We start from the raw sequence: 15,701 nt of genomic DNA on the forward strand, positions 1-15,701 counted from the left end.
GTACAGCGCCTGATCTCCTGGTGTTCTGCTCCTGAAACTGCTGTCCGCCGAGTACAGTAAACGGGTGTTCTGTTACAGCGACCTGCAGGACGCGACTCAAGGGGCCGAAGGGCCAGTGTCCGTGCTCTGTGCCCATGTGAACAGTGTCAGTGACGATGGTTTCCAAGGGATGGGATCCAAGATGAAGTGGGAGAGCTGGAGCAGATCAATGGAAGGAGGAGGTGTCTGTGGTGGAGTCGAGCTTGGGGTAGAGTGGAGGCTCACTCCCAGCCGGCCGTAGGGTCAACAATCAAACCCTGGACCCCTGGCTGGTGAGAGAGATACGGAGGAAGACAAATCAAACAGACTGCTGACAACTGAATGAGGGACCTGACGGGAAAAACCCCCCGTCCCCCCCCCCCCCCCCCAGCACACACACACACAGACAGACAGATGCTGCCTGGCCCCTTGAGTTCCTTCAGCACTTTGTGTTTTGCTCAAACCTTCGGCAGCATCTTGCATTTATGTGTGAATAAAGTTAGTGTTTTATTTCTGGGCGCGAAGCAGGGGGGACCTGATAGGGTACAGTGGCGCTTTTCCCTTTGAGCGCCGGAGACCTTTACTCAGGAGTTCGAATCCTCACTTCATTGGTGTCATTTAAAAAATAAATTGATGGCTGTCTGTGTGGATGAGTTTAAGCACGTTCTCAGCCACTCGATCCTCACTTCAGATGCTGTCTGTGTGGAGTTTGCACGTTCTCCCTATGACCGCTGAGGTTTCCTCTGGGTGCTCTTGTTTCCTCCCACACCCCAAAGACATGCAGGTTTGTAGGTTAATCGGCTTCTGCAAATTGTCCCTAGCATGAAGTAGGGGACGGATCAGAAATTGGGAGAACAGAGAAATAGTGTGAACGGGTGATCGATGGACAGCATGGACTCGGTGGGATGAAGGGCCTGTTTCCATACTGTATCTAAACAAGAGTCGTTTTTTTAATAACACGGTAGAATCCGGGCTGATCACGAGAAGTAGAAGCAACGTGAGCATGTGATGGTGGCGGTACTGGAGAAGGGCTGGCAGCATGAATGGCAAATCAAAGTCAGCTGCAGCACTTGGATAGCGAAAGGGTGGGTCTCCCTTACCCCAAACGGCAGAGCGGTAATGGGAAGAGTGGGTGAAGCTCCCTCTCTGGGAGTGGTCCCGCAGTGGGGCTCCTTCCGTGTTACAATTTGATGGCACCGACTGGTGGAGTTTGGTGACAGGGGTCATGGAGAGGAGTGGACGGAGAGGGAGGGAGAGGGGCGTGGAGAGGGGGTGGGCGGAGAGAGAGGGAGGGTGCGGGTAACCGTACAGGAGCCGGGATTGGGGTACAGAGCGGAGATCGCTGTCACTGACAGGTGTTGCATAGTCGCAGCTTTATTTTGCCGAAGGCAGGTTTCTCTCGAAACAAACCAGGTGAAGCACTGATGAAAGGAAGCTGCCTGTAAACCCGTCCACCCTGTCTGCAGGAATGTGGATGTGGACTGAATTGAATTGTCATCAACCATATGGCGCCACATAGAACAATACAGCACAGGAACAGGCTCGTCGGCCCACATGGGACGGTACAACATAGGAACAGCCCCTTCGACTCACAGTGTCTGCGCCAAGCATAATGCCAAGACCAACTCTTACCTACCTGTACATGACCCATACCCCTCAATTCCCTGCATATCTATGTCCCTCCCAAAAAACACAGTCGTATCCGTCTCCACCACTACCCCTGGCAACGTTTCGGGTCAGGATTCTTCTTCAGACACAAACCACCTCTGCTTGCCTTCCCAACTGTTCACGATATCTGGAAGTTAACTTTCAGGGATTCCTGTATAAAAACACAGAGATCCCTCTGAACAGATTCATTTCAATCTCGCACCATGTGAAGACCCCCCAACGTTTATACAGAGTTAAGGCCCTCATCTCCACCCTGTGGCATCGGCATCTGCCGTCTACAGACTGTCGGCTCCTGAGATACGCCTGCTCCTCACAGCTTACACTGCCACCTGCCTTTGGACATCGGCAGGCTCCTCTCCCCATCAGCCCATACCAATACACCAATGCCCAACTCACCAATTCCATACTCCCCTCTTCCGCATGCCTCCTCCATTCACTCATCTCCCACCCGAGTCCTCCGTTTTTCTCCCCCTTTCCTTTCCCCTAACGTATCTCTTTCCACCAATATCTCTTCCTCCAGCTTTACATTTCGTTCATCTTCCCTCCCTATCTGACATCCTTTGTCTCCTTTTCATCTCCATAGACAATAGACAATAGGTACAGGAGTAAGCCATTTGGCCCATCGAGCCAGCACCACCATTCAATGTGATCATGGCTGATCATCCCCAATCAGAAGTTCCTACCTTCTCCCCATATCCCCTGACTCAGTTATTTTTAAGAGCCCTATCTAGCTCTCTCTTGAAAGCATCCGGAGAACCTGCGTCCACTGCCCTCTGAGGCAGAGAATTCCACACTCACCACTCTCTGTGCGAAAAAGTGTTTCCTCGTCTCCGTTCTAAATGGCTTACTCCTTATTCTTAAAATGTGGCCCCTGGTTCTCCAGCCTTTGTCACTTACTCCACCCATCTGCCAATCACCCCCCCCCCCCCCCCCCCCCTAAGCTGTAACCACCTATCACTTGCCAAGTCCCCCTCCCCCCCCCCCCCACCTGTCCTTTCGAGCTTTCTTCCACCTTCTCCATCAGTCTGAAGTATGGTCCCGACCCTGCCTATTCCTCCACAGATGCTGCCTGACCTCTAGTTCCTCCAGCACTTTGTGTTTTGCTTAACGTGCCATCCACTGCTGCAGATACTGTGGGCAGCTGGGCCCAGTGGCTAAGCCCACCCCCCAATGGTCACTGCACCTCCCCCCCCCCCCCCCCCACTGGCCAATTCAGTGTTACAGTTTAAATTATAATTGTTTATTATTAATGTTTAATGTTTAATGTGTCATTCTTAATTGTTACTGTATGTCGTGTTGGTACTTGCGAGCGGAGCACCAAGGCAAATTCCTTGTATGTGTACATCCTTGGCCAATAAACGTATTCATTCATTCATTCAGTTGAATAGTAGAAGCCAAGCACAGGCAGACTTTACTCAGAACTGCTGTAGATTTGGGAGCAACAGCAGCAGGAGATTAGCAAGAGATACGACTGATTGGCTCTATCCCGAGTGGGAGGAGAGAAGTGAGTCAGTGGGGTGAAAACAGTTGAAAAGTAGTAGCCAAGCACAGGCAGACTTTACTCAGAACTGCTATAGATTTGGGAGCAACAGCAGCAAAGAGATACGACTGATTGGCTCTAGCCCAAGTGGGAGGAGAGAAGTGAGTCAGTGCCAGGAAAACAGTTGAAAACTGAGGAATTTGGTTTGTAAATTGGTAAATCAGGCAATTTATCAGTCCATTTAAGCAAGACGGCTCTTAGCGAGCGGCAGTGAGAGCGGCCTTGTGAGGAAAGTGCCCTGTGAGAAAAGTGTGAGTCTTTGGCTCGAGAGTCTTCGGCGAGGAGGCTGAGGAGAGGAGACCACGCAATACGCTTGAGAGGTAGAGATGAAAGAAGGAGATGTCAGGCAAGCTGATTCAGTGCGATGCTTGCAGTATGTGGGAGGTCAAGGACACCGCTGGTGCCTCTGGCTGCTACAAATGCGGGAAGTGCATCCAGGTAGAGCTCCTGAAGGGCCGTGTTGGGGAACTGGAGAAGCAAGTGGATGACCTCCGGTTCGTCCGAGAAACTGAGTCGTTCCTCGACAAGTCCTACAGTACGATTGTTACACCTAAGGTACTGGAAGAGAGAAGGTGGGAGACAGTGAGAAAGGGAGGGAAGCATGGAATGCCAACGTCCCCGGGTGGTGTACCTCTTGTGAACAGGTTCACCCGCTTAGAAGCTGTTGGGACAGAAGACGTGTTTACACTGAGCGGCGGACTGGCTTGCGATGCGAATAGGGCTGTTGATCCAAAACCAAAAAGGCCTTAGGCAGGCAACGCCATTGTAGTGGGAGACTCCATTGTGAGAGGTACGGACAGGGGTTTCTGCGGCAACAGACGGGATGCGAGGATGGTGTGCTGCCTTCCCGGTGCCAGGATCCAGGATGTCACGGACAGAGTGCAGAAAATCCTCAAGGGCGAAGGTGAACATCCGGAAGTGGTAGTGCATGTCGGCACAAACGATGTCGGAAGGAAGGGGATGAAGATTCTGCAGCGTGACTTTGGAGAGCTCGGAAAAATGTTGAAAAGCAGGACCTCCAGGGTTGTTATCTCCGGTTTGCTTCCAGTTCCTCGTGCTGGCGAAAGCAGGAACAGGGAGATACGGGACCTGAACGTGTGGCTGAGGAACTGGTGCACGGGGCAGGGATTTAGATTCTTAGATCACTGGGATCTGTTTTGGGGTAAGGGGGAACTGTACAAAAGGGACGGATTGCATCTTAACAGGTGTGGGACCAGCATTCTGGCAGGCAGGTTTGCCACTGCTACACGGGTGGTTTTAAACTGAATAAGGGGGGTGGGGTGTCGAATGGGATAGTGGAGGATGGAGTTAAAGGGAAAGGGTTTCTTAAATGTGTGAGCATAGAGACAGAGGGGTGTAAAATGAGGGTAGAAGCAATAGGTAGCAAGGTGAAAAGTAAAAGTGGCAGGCAGACAAAACCAGGGCAAAAATCAAAAAGGGCCACTTTTCAACATAATTGTATAAGGGGTAAGAGTGTTGTAAAAACAAGCCTGAAGGCTTTGTGTCTCAATGCAAGGAGCATTCGTAATAAGGTGGATGAGTTGAATGTGCAGATAGCTATTAATGACTATGATATAGTTGGGATCACGGAGACATGGCTCCAGGGTGACCAAGGCTGGGAGCTGAACATCCAGGGATATTCAATATTCAGGAGGGATAGAGAGAAAGGAAAAGGAGGTGGGGTAGCGTTGCTGATTAGAGAGGAGATTAACGCAATGGAAAGGAAGGACATTAGTTTGGAGGATGTGGAATCGGTATGGGTAGAGCTGCGAAACACTAAGGGGCAGAAAACGCTGGTGGGTGTTGTGTACAGGCCACCTAACAGTAGTAGTGAAGTTGGAGATGGTATCAAACAGGAAATTAGAAATGCGTGCGACAAAGGCAAAACAGTTATAATGGGTGACTTCAATCTACATATAGATTGGGTGAATCAAATTGGCAGGGGTGCTGAGGAAGAGGATTTCTTGGAATGTATGCGGGATAGTTATCTAAATCAACATGTAGAGGAACCAACGAGAGAGCAGGCTATTTTATACTGGGTATTGAGTAATGAGGAAGGGTTAGTTAACAGTCTTGTTGTACGTGCCCCCTTGGGCAAGAGTGACCATAATATGGTTGAGTTCTTCATTAGGATGGAGAGTGACATTGTTAATTCAGAAACAATGGTTCTGAACTTAAAAAAAGGTAACTTTGAGGGTATGAGACGTGAATTGGCCAAGATTGACTGGCAATTAATTCTAAAAGGGTAGACGGTGGATATGCAATGGCAGACATTTAAAGACTGCATGGATGAACTACAAAAATTGTTCATCCCAGTTTGGCAAAAGAATAAATCAGGGAAGGTAGTGCATCCGTGGATAACAAGGGAAATCAGGGATAGTATCAAAGCGAAGGATGATGCGTACAAATTAGCCAGAAAAAGCAGCATACCGGAGGACTGGGAGAAATTGAGAGACCAGCAGAGGAGGACAAAGGGCTTAATTAGGAAAGGAAAAATAGATTATGAAAGAAAACTGGCAGGGAAACATAAAAACTGACTGCAAACGTTTTTATAGATATGTGAAAAGAAAGAGATTAGTTAAAACAAATGTAGGTCCCTTGCAGTCAGAAACAGGTGAGTTGATCTTGGGGAACAAGGATATGGCGGACCAATTGAATAACTACTTTGGTTCCGTCTTCACTAAGGAAGACATAAATAATCTGCCGGAAATAGCAGGGGACTGCGGGTCAAAGGAGTTGGAGGAATTGAGTGAAATCCAGGTTAATCAGGAAGTGGTGTTGGGTAAATTGAATGGATTAAGGGCCGATAAATCCCCAGGGCTAGATAGGCTGCATCCCAGAGTACTTAAGGAAGTAGCTCCAGAAATAGTGGATGCATTAGTAATAATCTTTCAAAACTCTTTAGATTCTGGAGTAGTTCCTGAGGATTGGCGGGTAGCAAACATAACCCCACTTTTTAAGAAGGGAGTGAGAGAGAAAACGGGGAATTACAGACCAGTTAGTCTAACATCGGTAGTGGGGAAACTGTTAGAGCCAGATATTAAAGATGGGATAGCAGCACATTTGGAAAGTGGTGAAATCATTGGACAAAGTCAGCATGGATTTATGAAAGGTAAATCATGTCTGACGAATCTTATAGAATTTTTCGAGGATGTAACTAGTAGCGTGGATAGGGGAGAACCAGTGGATGTGGTGTATCTGGACTTCCAGAAGGCTTTCGACAAGGTCCCACATAAGAGATTAGTATACAAACTTAAAGCACATGGCATTGGGGGTTTAGTATTGATGTGGATAGAGAACTGGCTGGCAAACAGGAAGCAAAGAGTAGGAGTAAACGGGTCCTTTTCACAATGGCAGGCAGTGACTAGTGGGGTACCGCAAGGCTCAGTGCTGGGACCCCAGCTATTTACAATATATATTAATGATCTGGATGAGGGAATTGAAGGAAATATCTCCAAGTTTGCGGATGACACTAAGCTGGGGGGCAGTGTTAGCTGTGAGGAGGATGCTAGGAGACTGCAAGGTGACTTGGATAGGCTGGGTGAGTGGGCAAATGTTTGGCAGGTGCAGTATAATGTGGATAAATGTGAGGTTATCCATTTTGGTGGCAGAAACAGGAAAGCAGCATATTATCTAAATGGTGGCCGACTAGGAAAAGGGGAGATGCAACGAGACCTGGGTGTCATTGTACATCAGTCATTGAAAGTAGGCATGCAGGTGCAGCAGGCAGTGAAGAAAGCGAATGGTATGTTAACTTTCATAGCAAAAGGATTTGAGTATAGGAGCAGGGAGGTTCTACTGCAGTTGTACAGGGTCTTGGTGAGACCACACCTGAGGTATTGCGTACAGTTTTGGTCTCCAAATCTGAGGAAGGACATCATTGCCATAGAGGGAGTGCAGAGAAGGTTCATCAGACTGATTCCTGGGATGTCAGGACTGTCTTATGAAGAAAGACTGGATAGACTTGGTTTATACTCTCTAGAATTTAGGAGATTGAGAGGGGATCTTATAGAAACTTACAAAATTCTTAAGGGGTTGGACAGGCTCGATGCAGGAAGATTGCTCCCGATGTTGTGGAAGTCCAGGACAAGGGGTCACAGCTTAAGGATAAGGGGGAAATCCTTTAAAACCGAGATGGGAAGAACTTTTTTCACACAGAGAGTGGTGAATCTCTGGAACTCTGCCACAGAGGGTAGTCGAGGCCAGTTCATTGGCTATATTTAAGAGGGAGTTAGATGTGGCCCTTGTGGCTAAGGGGATCAGGGGGTATGGAGAGAAGGCAGGTACGGGACACTGAGTTGGATGATCAGCCATGATCATATTGAATGGTGGAGCAGGCTCGAAGGGCCGAATGGCCTACTCCTGCACCTAATTTCTATGTTTCTATGTTTCTATTCGTTCATTCACTAACTAAGTCCAGGGCCGTGTACGACTATGCTTTGCAGTTCACAGAGGGGACAGGGGAGGGCGCCAGACACCACCCATCGCCGGCTCACCTCGGCACATGGGAGCCTCACCCACGATGCTCACTCCCGTTGCTGCTGAGACCAACGTCTGTGTGTGTATGCACGTGTGTGAGTGTCTAAGTGTCTGTGAGTCTATGTGTATATATATGTTTGTCTCTATGTTCTGTGTCACTGTGCGTATTTATAGATATCATGTGAGTGGGTGTGTCTCTTCTATGGGGAGGATGTTGTTAAGCTAAAACGAGTGTAGATAATACGGGGATGTTGACTGGACAGGGACCTGAGCTACAGCGAGAGTTTCACTCTGTGTCTGACCCTTTTTTTTTGTGTCTGACCCTGGGAGTGTGTGATGGGACAGTGCAGAGAGAAGCTTATTATTACAGAGAGAGGCTCAGTCAATTATTTTGAGCACAGCAATTCACATTTGTTTCTCTTTAATCCAGTGGAACCTTCTGCTGACACCGCGGTCGGGCCGATGGGCTGAATTGCGTCAGTGCGCTGCTGGCCCGGGTGTGTGACTCTCCCGCTCAGCGAGAGGTGCAGACTCGAGCGGTCCTGGGGAACATCGGGATGTCTACACACGCGTATTCAAGGCGTACATCTTCCCGGTGGCACTCCTGCCCGCCTGGTACAGGGCACGGCTGTAGCCCTGGCCTGAAGGAGAGAGAGAGAGAGGGCAGCGGTCAGTGATGCAATGATCAGTGACATTGGTCAGTGATGCAGTGGCCAGAGCCAGTGGTACAGTGGTCAGTGCAATGATCAGTGCCAGTGCCCAGTGATGGTCAGTGGTGCAGTGACCACTGATGCAGTGGTCAGTGACAGTGTTAGTGATGCAGTAGTCAGTGGCGCAGAGGTCACTGAGCCAGTGGTCAGTGCCAGTGGCCAGAGCCAGTGGTCAGTGCGGCCCCAGACTCCGGCCCATTCACCAGCACAGAACCCACTGTGACTGTGGATAGGTGACGTTTCAGGTCAAGACCCTTCTTCAGATATTATGGGGGGGGGGGGACGGACCGGAACAGGAGAGGTGCAGGAGTAAGCCCGACCCGAAACGTCACCACTCACTGTTGTCCACAGATGCTGCCGGACCCGCTGAGTTAATCCAGGGTTAGTGTTGGGCTGGGTTGGTCGAAGAGCCTGTGCGTGGGTCTGGGACGAGAGGGAGGGGGTGGTGTCTGGGTGCGGGGCGGGCGAGTGTGAGGATGGAGGCGGTACTGAGGGAGTGCCCTACCTGTGTGGGAGCAGAGGCAGCAGCAGAGAGCAGTGCCCGCAAGCAGAGAGCCCAGGCCGCCGGCCATGGCCAGCCAGCACGACCACCCCCACTTGTACTGCACGCCCAGGAAGACGTTCTGTATCACCAGCGTGGTCCTCTCCACGTATACATCCCCCGCGTACCCCCCCGAGCCCACCGTGCCCGGCACCCCTGTGGCCAACACAACCGTCAACGGTCACTCACCACCCTCCCCCCCTTCCGCCCAGCCCCAGATCCCCCTTCCTCCCCTCCTCCAGAGCCCTCCACTCACCCATGCTCACCCCCCAGAACCATCCCCGCCCGCCCAGCCCAGCCCAGCCCAGCCCAGCCCAGCCCATCCCCAGCCCAGCCCAGCCCAGCCCAGCCCAGCCCAGCCCAGCCCAGCCCAGCCCAGGATCGTCTCCTCACCCCGAACCGTCCCAACATCTCCAGAGCGACCCCCCTAACCCATAGGACCGTTCCCTTACCCCCCCCCCCCCACTTTAACTCACCCCCAGACCCATCCCCTCCTGAGTGATCCCTCACCCCCTCCACACTCCCAGGGCCGCCACTTACCCCCCCACCCCCCCGCTCCCCTCCTCCACTTTTACTCCCCACACGCACCTCCAATCCCCTCCACACGACTTCCTCTCTCCCTCCCCTCAGCGTCTCTCACCTCCTTTCCTCACCACCCACTCCCCTCCACCTCCCCCTCACTACCTCACCTCCCATCTGCCCACCACAAACTCTCACTCCTTCTCACCCTCCCCATTCCCCTCCCCTCCCCAACTTTCGGGGGTTCCAGAGAAAATAATCCATGTCTGTCCCTCTCCCCGTAGTTAATACTCTCCTATCCATGCATGCTGCTGGTAAACCCCCTCTGCGTCCTCTCCAGAGTTTCCCCATCTTTCCTGTAATGGGTCCACTGCAGAACTGCCGGCAATACTCCAAATACAGTCTAACCAAAGTCCTAAATAGTGGGGTGGGGGTTCAACATATTGGAAAAGGATGGAATCGAGTTAAAGGGAAGGAGAACGTTGGAGAGGTTACTGAAGTCCCCCAGAGTAAGAAACAGGCCAGAAAGTTTGGCAAGGGATGAGAATCTAATGGCGGAGTAGCTCAGCAGGAGAGTTGTTGCCTCACAGCGCCAGGTTTGCGGTTTCCTCCCACACTCCAAAGACGTGCAGGTTTGTAGGTTTATTGGCTTCTGTAAATTGTAAATTGTCTCTATTTTGTAGGATAGTGCTAGTGTATGGGATGATCGCTGGTCGGCAAGGCTTCGGTGGGCCGAAGGGCCTGTTTCTGCGCTGTATCTCTAAAAGCTAAAGACTAATGTCAGACAACGGGGACCACTGTGAGAAGAGAAGTGAATACGGAACCAAAGGTGTTATATTGGACCGCACTCAGTGTAGGAAACAAAGTGGATGGGCTTAGAGTGAGTGGCATCCGACATTGTGGGCATCACGTGGCTGAAGGAGGGTTGGAACTGGGAGCTGAACATCCAAGGACACACAACACATTGAACGAGTGGGCAAGGACAGCTGAGACCCCCCCCCCCAAGGCCGGAGCAGCACCTACCTGCGGCCATCTGCACGGCTGCGGCCACCAGGCTGACCCTGGCCTTGGTGGGGGGGTGGTCCGGGAGTAGACGGACACAGTCCAGCCCCAGGGTCAGCAAGATGAAGGCAAAGCCCGTCAGGATATCTGCCACGATCATCAGGGCCCGGGTCAGCACCAGCTTCACTGGGAAGAGGGCGGAAACCGCAGGGTCAGCAGGGGGAGGGAGGGAGGGGGCAATCTCGGTAGACCAGCGGGGAGGGGGTAGGGGATACCGGTTATGGGGGGGGGGGGGGGGGGCGGCGAGGATCCTGCCCGGCGACTAGCGGTGAGGAGAGGTCCACGAGTAACTCAGGGACCGGTGGGGGAGCTGGGGTGGGGGAGGGAGATTGACGACGGGGGTTAGGGGAGGGGGTGGTGGGGTGGGTGGATGGGGGGTTGGGGAGGGGGGGGGGTGCTGTGGATACTCACGGGGATGCTCGGCCAGGATGGAGTCGTAGTCGTCGCAGGTACGAATCCCGTCGAAGGTGCTGGTCACACACTCCCACCACAGCCCCCGGCACCGGCTGCTCACCTGGGGGAGTAACGGGGTCAGTGGGGGAGGCCGGGTGGGGTGGGGGGGGGGGGGATGGGGCGGGAAGTAGGTGGGGGGGGGGGAAGATGGGGAGTGGGTGAAGGGGGAGGGGGATGATATAGAGGGGGAGGGTGGGATGGCAGAGGGGTGAAGCGTAGGTGCAGGGTTGGTACAAAGTTGGTGCAGGGATGGGAGCAGGGGTGGGCGCAGCGTATGGGTGCAGGATGGGTGCAGGATGGGTGCAGGATGGGTGCAGGGGTGGGTGCAGGATGGGTGCAGGATGGGTGGGTGATGCAGGGGTGGGTGCAGGGGGGTGGGTGCCGGGTGCAGGGATGGGTGCAGGATGGGTGCAGGGGTGGGTGCAGGGTGGGTGCCAGGGTGGGTGCAGGATGGTGCAGTGATGCAGGGGTGGGTGCAGGAATGGTGCAGGGGTGGGTGCCGGGTGGGTGCAGGATGGGTGCAGTGATGGGTGCAGGGTGGGTGCAGGATGGGTGCAGGGTGGGTGCAGGATGGGTGCCGGGTGGGTGCATGGATGCAGGGTGGGTGCAGGGGTGTAGACCGGGATCCCAGGTCGTGGGTCAGTGGGAAGCGGGGCACTGCCGGGGGTGGGCAACGTTATTAGAGGCAGCTTGGGTCCTCTGGGTCAATGGGACCACCCCTCCCTGGTGACTGTGAGGCTGTCCGGTCCCGTTCCGGCCCAGAGGCAGGGTCGGAGCCAGCCACGGTCAGGCGGACATTAGTGGTTAATGAGTGGTCAATGGAGTTAATCATTGCCTTACCTCCGTCCCTGCAAACCTGTGGCAGCCGAGTGATTTCAGGGACACCAACTCCCCCAGCCTCTCCCCACCCTCTGCGTGGAACACACCATTAACCCTCACACATTTACACACTGCATCACAGACGCAGGCCATTCAGCCCATCGGCTTCTTGCTGGCTCTAACAGACACAATCTCAACTGTTCCCTGTAAACTTGGTCCAGGTGGCAACTGACAGGTAAACATTGAATCAAAGACCAACAAACAACCGCGTTGAAGCAACGGCCTAGAAAGCACACGCGTGTCTCTGCTTCCTCGGGAGACCACGAGCATTCCGTAGGTCTCCAAACACTACCTCGACAGATGTTGATGTAGTCCAGTAGGAAGAATCCTGATAAGTTGCATCACCGCTTGGTTTGGGAACAACTCTGCCCAAGGCAGCAAGAACTCACAGAGAGTTGTAGGTGTAGCCTAGTCCATCACACAGACCAGACTCCCCACGATCAACTCCATCTCCAATTCACACTGCCTTGGGAAAACAGCCAGCGTAATCTAGGACCATTCATACCCCGGCCATTCCGTCTTCTCTCCTCTCCCGTCGGACAGAAGGTACAAAAACATGAAAGCACGAACCTCTAGATTCAGGAACAGTTTCTTCCCCGCTGTTATCAGGCTACTGAACGTCCCTCCCATAAGCTAAGGCGTGGTCCTGACCTTCCAACCAACCTCATTGCAGACCTTGCACTTTTTCTCTGCAATATTCTGCTCTCTATTTTTTCTCTTTGTTCTATCCGTTGTACGCATGTATCGCTTGATTGTACTCGTGTCTGGTGTGATTTGACTGGATAGCACGCAAAATGAATCTTTCCGATCTATCTTGGTATACGTGACAATAATAAACAAACATGAAGACGGGGAGAATGAACTGCAGATGCTGGAATATTGCGTAGACCGCTGTGTTACTCCAGCACTTTGGTCTATACAGTACCAGGACCAGCTGTTTGTGGCCAAATCAACAACACCCCACAGTGCTGTCTACCCCTCACCGTGTCTGACAACATCCCACCGTCTCCCCATCGCTGTTCCTGGCTTCCACCCATATCGATCGCTATGAATTCAGAACAGGCATCTTTCCACAGGGTGACAGCAGATCTAATTGTAGCCTCACCTTCACCTTCCAATCCAATTCTAATCATGGCATCACAATGTTTAAATACCATTTAGACATGTGCATGGATAGGACAGGTTTAGCGGGATATGGGCCAAACACAAACAAGCGAGACTAGTGCAGATGGGACATATTGGTCGGTGTGGGTAAGTTGACCCAAAGGGCCTGTTTCCACGACGTATGACTCCATGACTCCAAGGGAGCCAACCCGAAATGTCACCTGTCCATTCCCTCTCCAGATGCTGCCTGACCCGTTGAGTCTTCCAGCACTTTATGCCTTCTTTTGTAATCCAGCACCTGTCGTTCATTGTGTATATTTTATTTGCCAGGTTTCGTCCCGCCCCCACCTCTCTTTTCCAGCTCCCCCCCCCCCCCCCCCCCCCCCCCCCCCCCCCCTCACCATCAGTCTGAAGAAGGGTCCCGACTCGAAACGTAGCCTATCCATGTTCTCCAGAGATGCTGCCTGACCTGCTGTGTTACTCCAACACTCTGTGCTTTTGTGAGCCGGCTGCATGTAGTCAGTGGGTCGTGGGTCTAGCGGTCAAATACATGTTCGGGTGAGGTATCCCACACGGTCCTCACCTCTAGACTGTCGTCTGCGTTGACCATCCAGCAGTCCGTCCACGTCGCTACGACCAGGAAGGCGGTGGAGACCATGGAGGCCAAGATTGCTCCGTACTGGAGGGCTTGCATGCTCAGTGGCAGCCTGTAGCTGGCTGGGCTCCGGGCCGGCGGGGGTGGGGTGGGGGCGGGGACAGGGGGTCACACCGTACCTGTCCCAGTGACAGACTCACCTGCCCAGGTGACTGACTCGCCTGAACGAGGCAACCACCAATGGGAATGCTGCCGGCATAACACACTGTACGTCCAGCTCTAGGTATGGGAGGGAGAGGGGGAGGGGGGCAGTGGGTACAGGACAGGAGGGGCAGGGCCGGGAAGGGGGAGACGGACAGGGAGCAGTGGGGATGGACATGGGAGGGGTCAGTGTGGGGTGGTAGTGTGTGGGGGAGAGGGGGGGGGGGGACTGTGGTAGACTCAACTACCTCCTCCAGCAGTTCGTTCCATACACACACCATCCTTTGTGTGAAAAAGTTGTTGCCCCTCAGGGAATTAAATCTTCCACCTCTCACCTTAAACCAATGTCCTCCGGTTTTAGACTCGTCTACCCTGGGGAGGAACTTCTGTACACTTTCCGGGTAGAATACCAGCAGAGAGAGAGAGAGAGGGAGAAATAGTGAGTGTGGTGTAGGGGGGGGGGGGGGGAGGGAGAGAGGGGGGGGGGGGGAGAGGGGTGGGGGGGGAGAGAGTGGGGGGGGAGAGAGAGGGAGGGGGGGGGGTGGGGGAGAGTGGGGGGGGGGAGAGAGTGGGGGGTGGGAGAGAGAGTGGGGGTGGGAGAGAGTGGGGGGGGGGAGAGAGAGTGGGGGGGGGTGGGGGAGAGAGTGGGGGGGGGTGGGAGAGAGTGGGGGGGGGAGAGAGTGGGGGGGGGGGGGGGTGGGAGAGGTGGGAGAGTGGGGGGGAGGAGAGAGTGGGGGTGGGAGAGAGAGGGGGGGGGGGGAGAGGGAGGGTGAGGGGGAGAGAGGGAGGGTGGGGAGGAAGAGTTGGAGAGAGAGAAGGGAATAGAGAGAGAGAGAGAGAGAGAGTGGGGGGGGGAGAGAGCGGGGGAGAGAGAGGGGGAGAGAGGGGGGGGGGGGAGAGAGGGGGGGGGGGAGAGAGGGGGGGGGTGGGGGAGGGAGAGTGGGGGGGGAGAGAGTGGGGGGGGGGAGAGAGTGGGGGGGGGGGAGAGAGTGGGGGTGAGGAGGGAGAGTGGGGGGGGGGGAGAGAGTGGGGGGGGGGGAGAGAGTGGGGGGTGGGGGAGAGTGGGGGGGGGGGAGAGAGAGGGGGGGGGGAGAGAGGGGGGGGGGGGGGGAGGGAGTGGGGGGGGGTGGGAGAGAGTGGGGGTGGGGAGGAGAGGGGGTGGGGGGAGAGTGGGGGGAGAGAGTGGGGGGGGGAGAGAGTGGGGGTGGGGAGAGAGAGTGGGGGGGGGGGAGAGTGGGGGGGGGGGGAGAGAGTGGGGGGGGGGAGAGAGTGGGGGGTGGGAGAGAGTGGGGGGGGGAGAGAGTGGGGGTGGGAGTGGGGGGGGGGGGAGAGAGTGGGGGGGGGAGAGAGTGGGGGGGGGGAGAGAGTGGGGGGGGTGGGAGAGTGGGGGGAGAGAGTGGGGGGAGGGGTGAGAGAGTGGGGGGGGAGAGAGGGGGGGGGGGAGAGAGTGGGGGTGGGAGAGTGGGGGTGGGGGGGGGGGGAGAGAGTGGGGGGGGAGAGAGTGGGGGGGGGGGGGAGAGTGGGGGGGGGGTGGGAGAGAGTGGGGGGGGGAGAGAGTGGGGGGGAGAGAGTGGGGGGGGAGGAGGGGGGGGGGGGGGAGGGGTCGTACACACCCCGTGTGGCGGAGGGAAAACTGATGGTTGATCGGCACCAGGGGGTGAGTGAGAAGCGCTTGTACCAACCGGCACCGCGGGCGAGTCGGGGCCTGATCCCATTCTCATTGTGCAGGGAAACTGTGGGAAACCAGGATTGTGATCATCACTGTTCCGACATGTCGGAGTTAACCCGGGCCACAGCATCGCCCAAAGTTGGCAGGTCCCGTCTCTGCCTGAGTCAGCGACTCCGTGCGGGGGGGGGGGGGGGGGGGGGGGGCAGATCGGAGGGAGCACCATAAAGATGTCTGGAGGCAAGGATAAGCAACTGCAGATACTG

The 15,701-nt window shown here is 54.6% G+C and overlaps 1 protein-coding gene across 1 annotated transcript; it reads right to left on the reverse strand.

The window, feature by feature from the left end:
* Window positions 1-8,109: 8,109 nt before the first annotated feature.
* On the reverse strand, window positions 8,110-13,729 carry LOC129703434 (claudin-16-like). Its single transcript, XM_055645869.1, has 5 exons — window positions 13,557-13,729; window positions 10,949-11,051; window positions 10,499-10,663; window positions 8,921-9,112; window positions 8,110-8,346 (listed from the first exon to the last, which is right to left on the reverse strand). The coding sequence occupies exons 1-5, from the start codon at window positions 13,665-13,667 to the stop codon at window positions 8,267-8,269; spliced, it is 651 nt and encodes a 216-aa protein (XP_055501844.1). The 5' UTR covers window positions 13,668-13,729; the 3' UTR covers window positions 8,110-8,266.
* Window positions 13,730-15,701: the final 1,972 nt, after the last annotated feature.

Source organism: Leucoraja erinacea, chromosome 14, assembly GCF_028641065.1.
Source record: "Leucoraja erinacea ecotype New England chromosome 14, Leri_hhj_1, whole genome shotgun sequence".
Taxonomy (NCBI): domain Eukaryota; kingdom Metazoa; phylum Chordata; class Chondrichthyes; order Rajiformes; family Rajidae; genus Leucoraja; species Leucoraja erinaceus.

Bases quoted from the DNA above. Each gene is read 5' to 3' on its own strand.
- LOC129703434 (XM_055645869.1), bottom strand. From the start codon at position 13,667: ATGCAAGCCCTCCAGTACGGAGCAATCTTGGCCTCCATGGTCTCCACC. The intron at 9,113-10,498 runs GTAGGTGCTGCT...TGTTGGCCACAG, and splicing joins AGCCGTGCAGATGGCCGCAG to GGGTGCCGGGCACGGTGGGC. The intron at 8,347-8,920 runs GTAGGGCACTCC...TCTCTCCTTCAG, and splicing joins CTGCCTCTGCTCCCACACAG to GCCAGGGCTACAGCCGTGCC.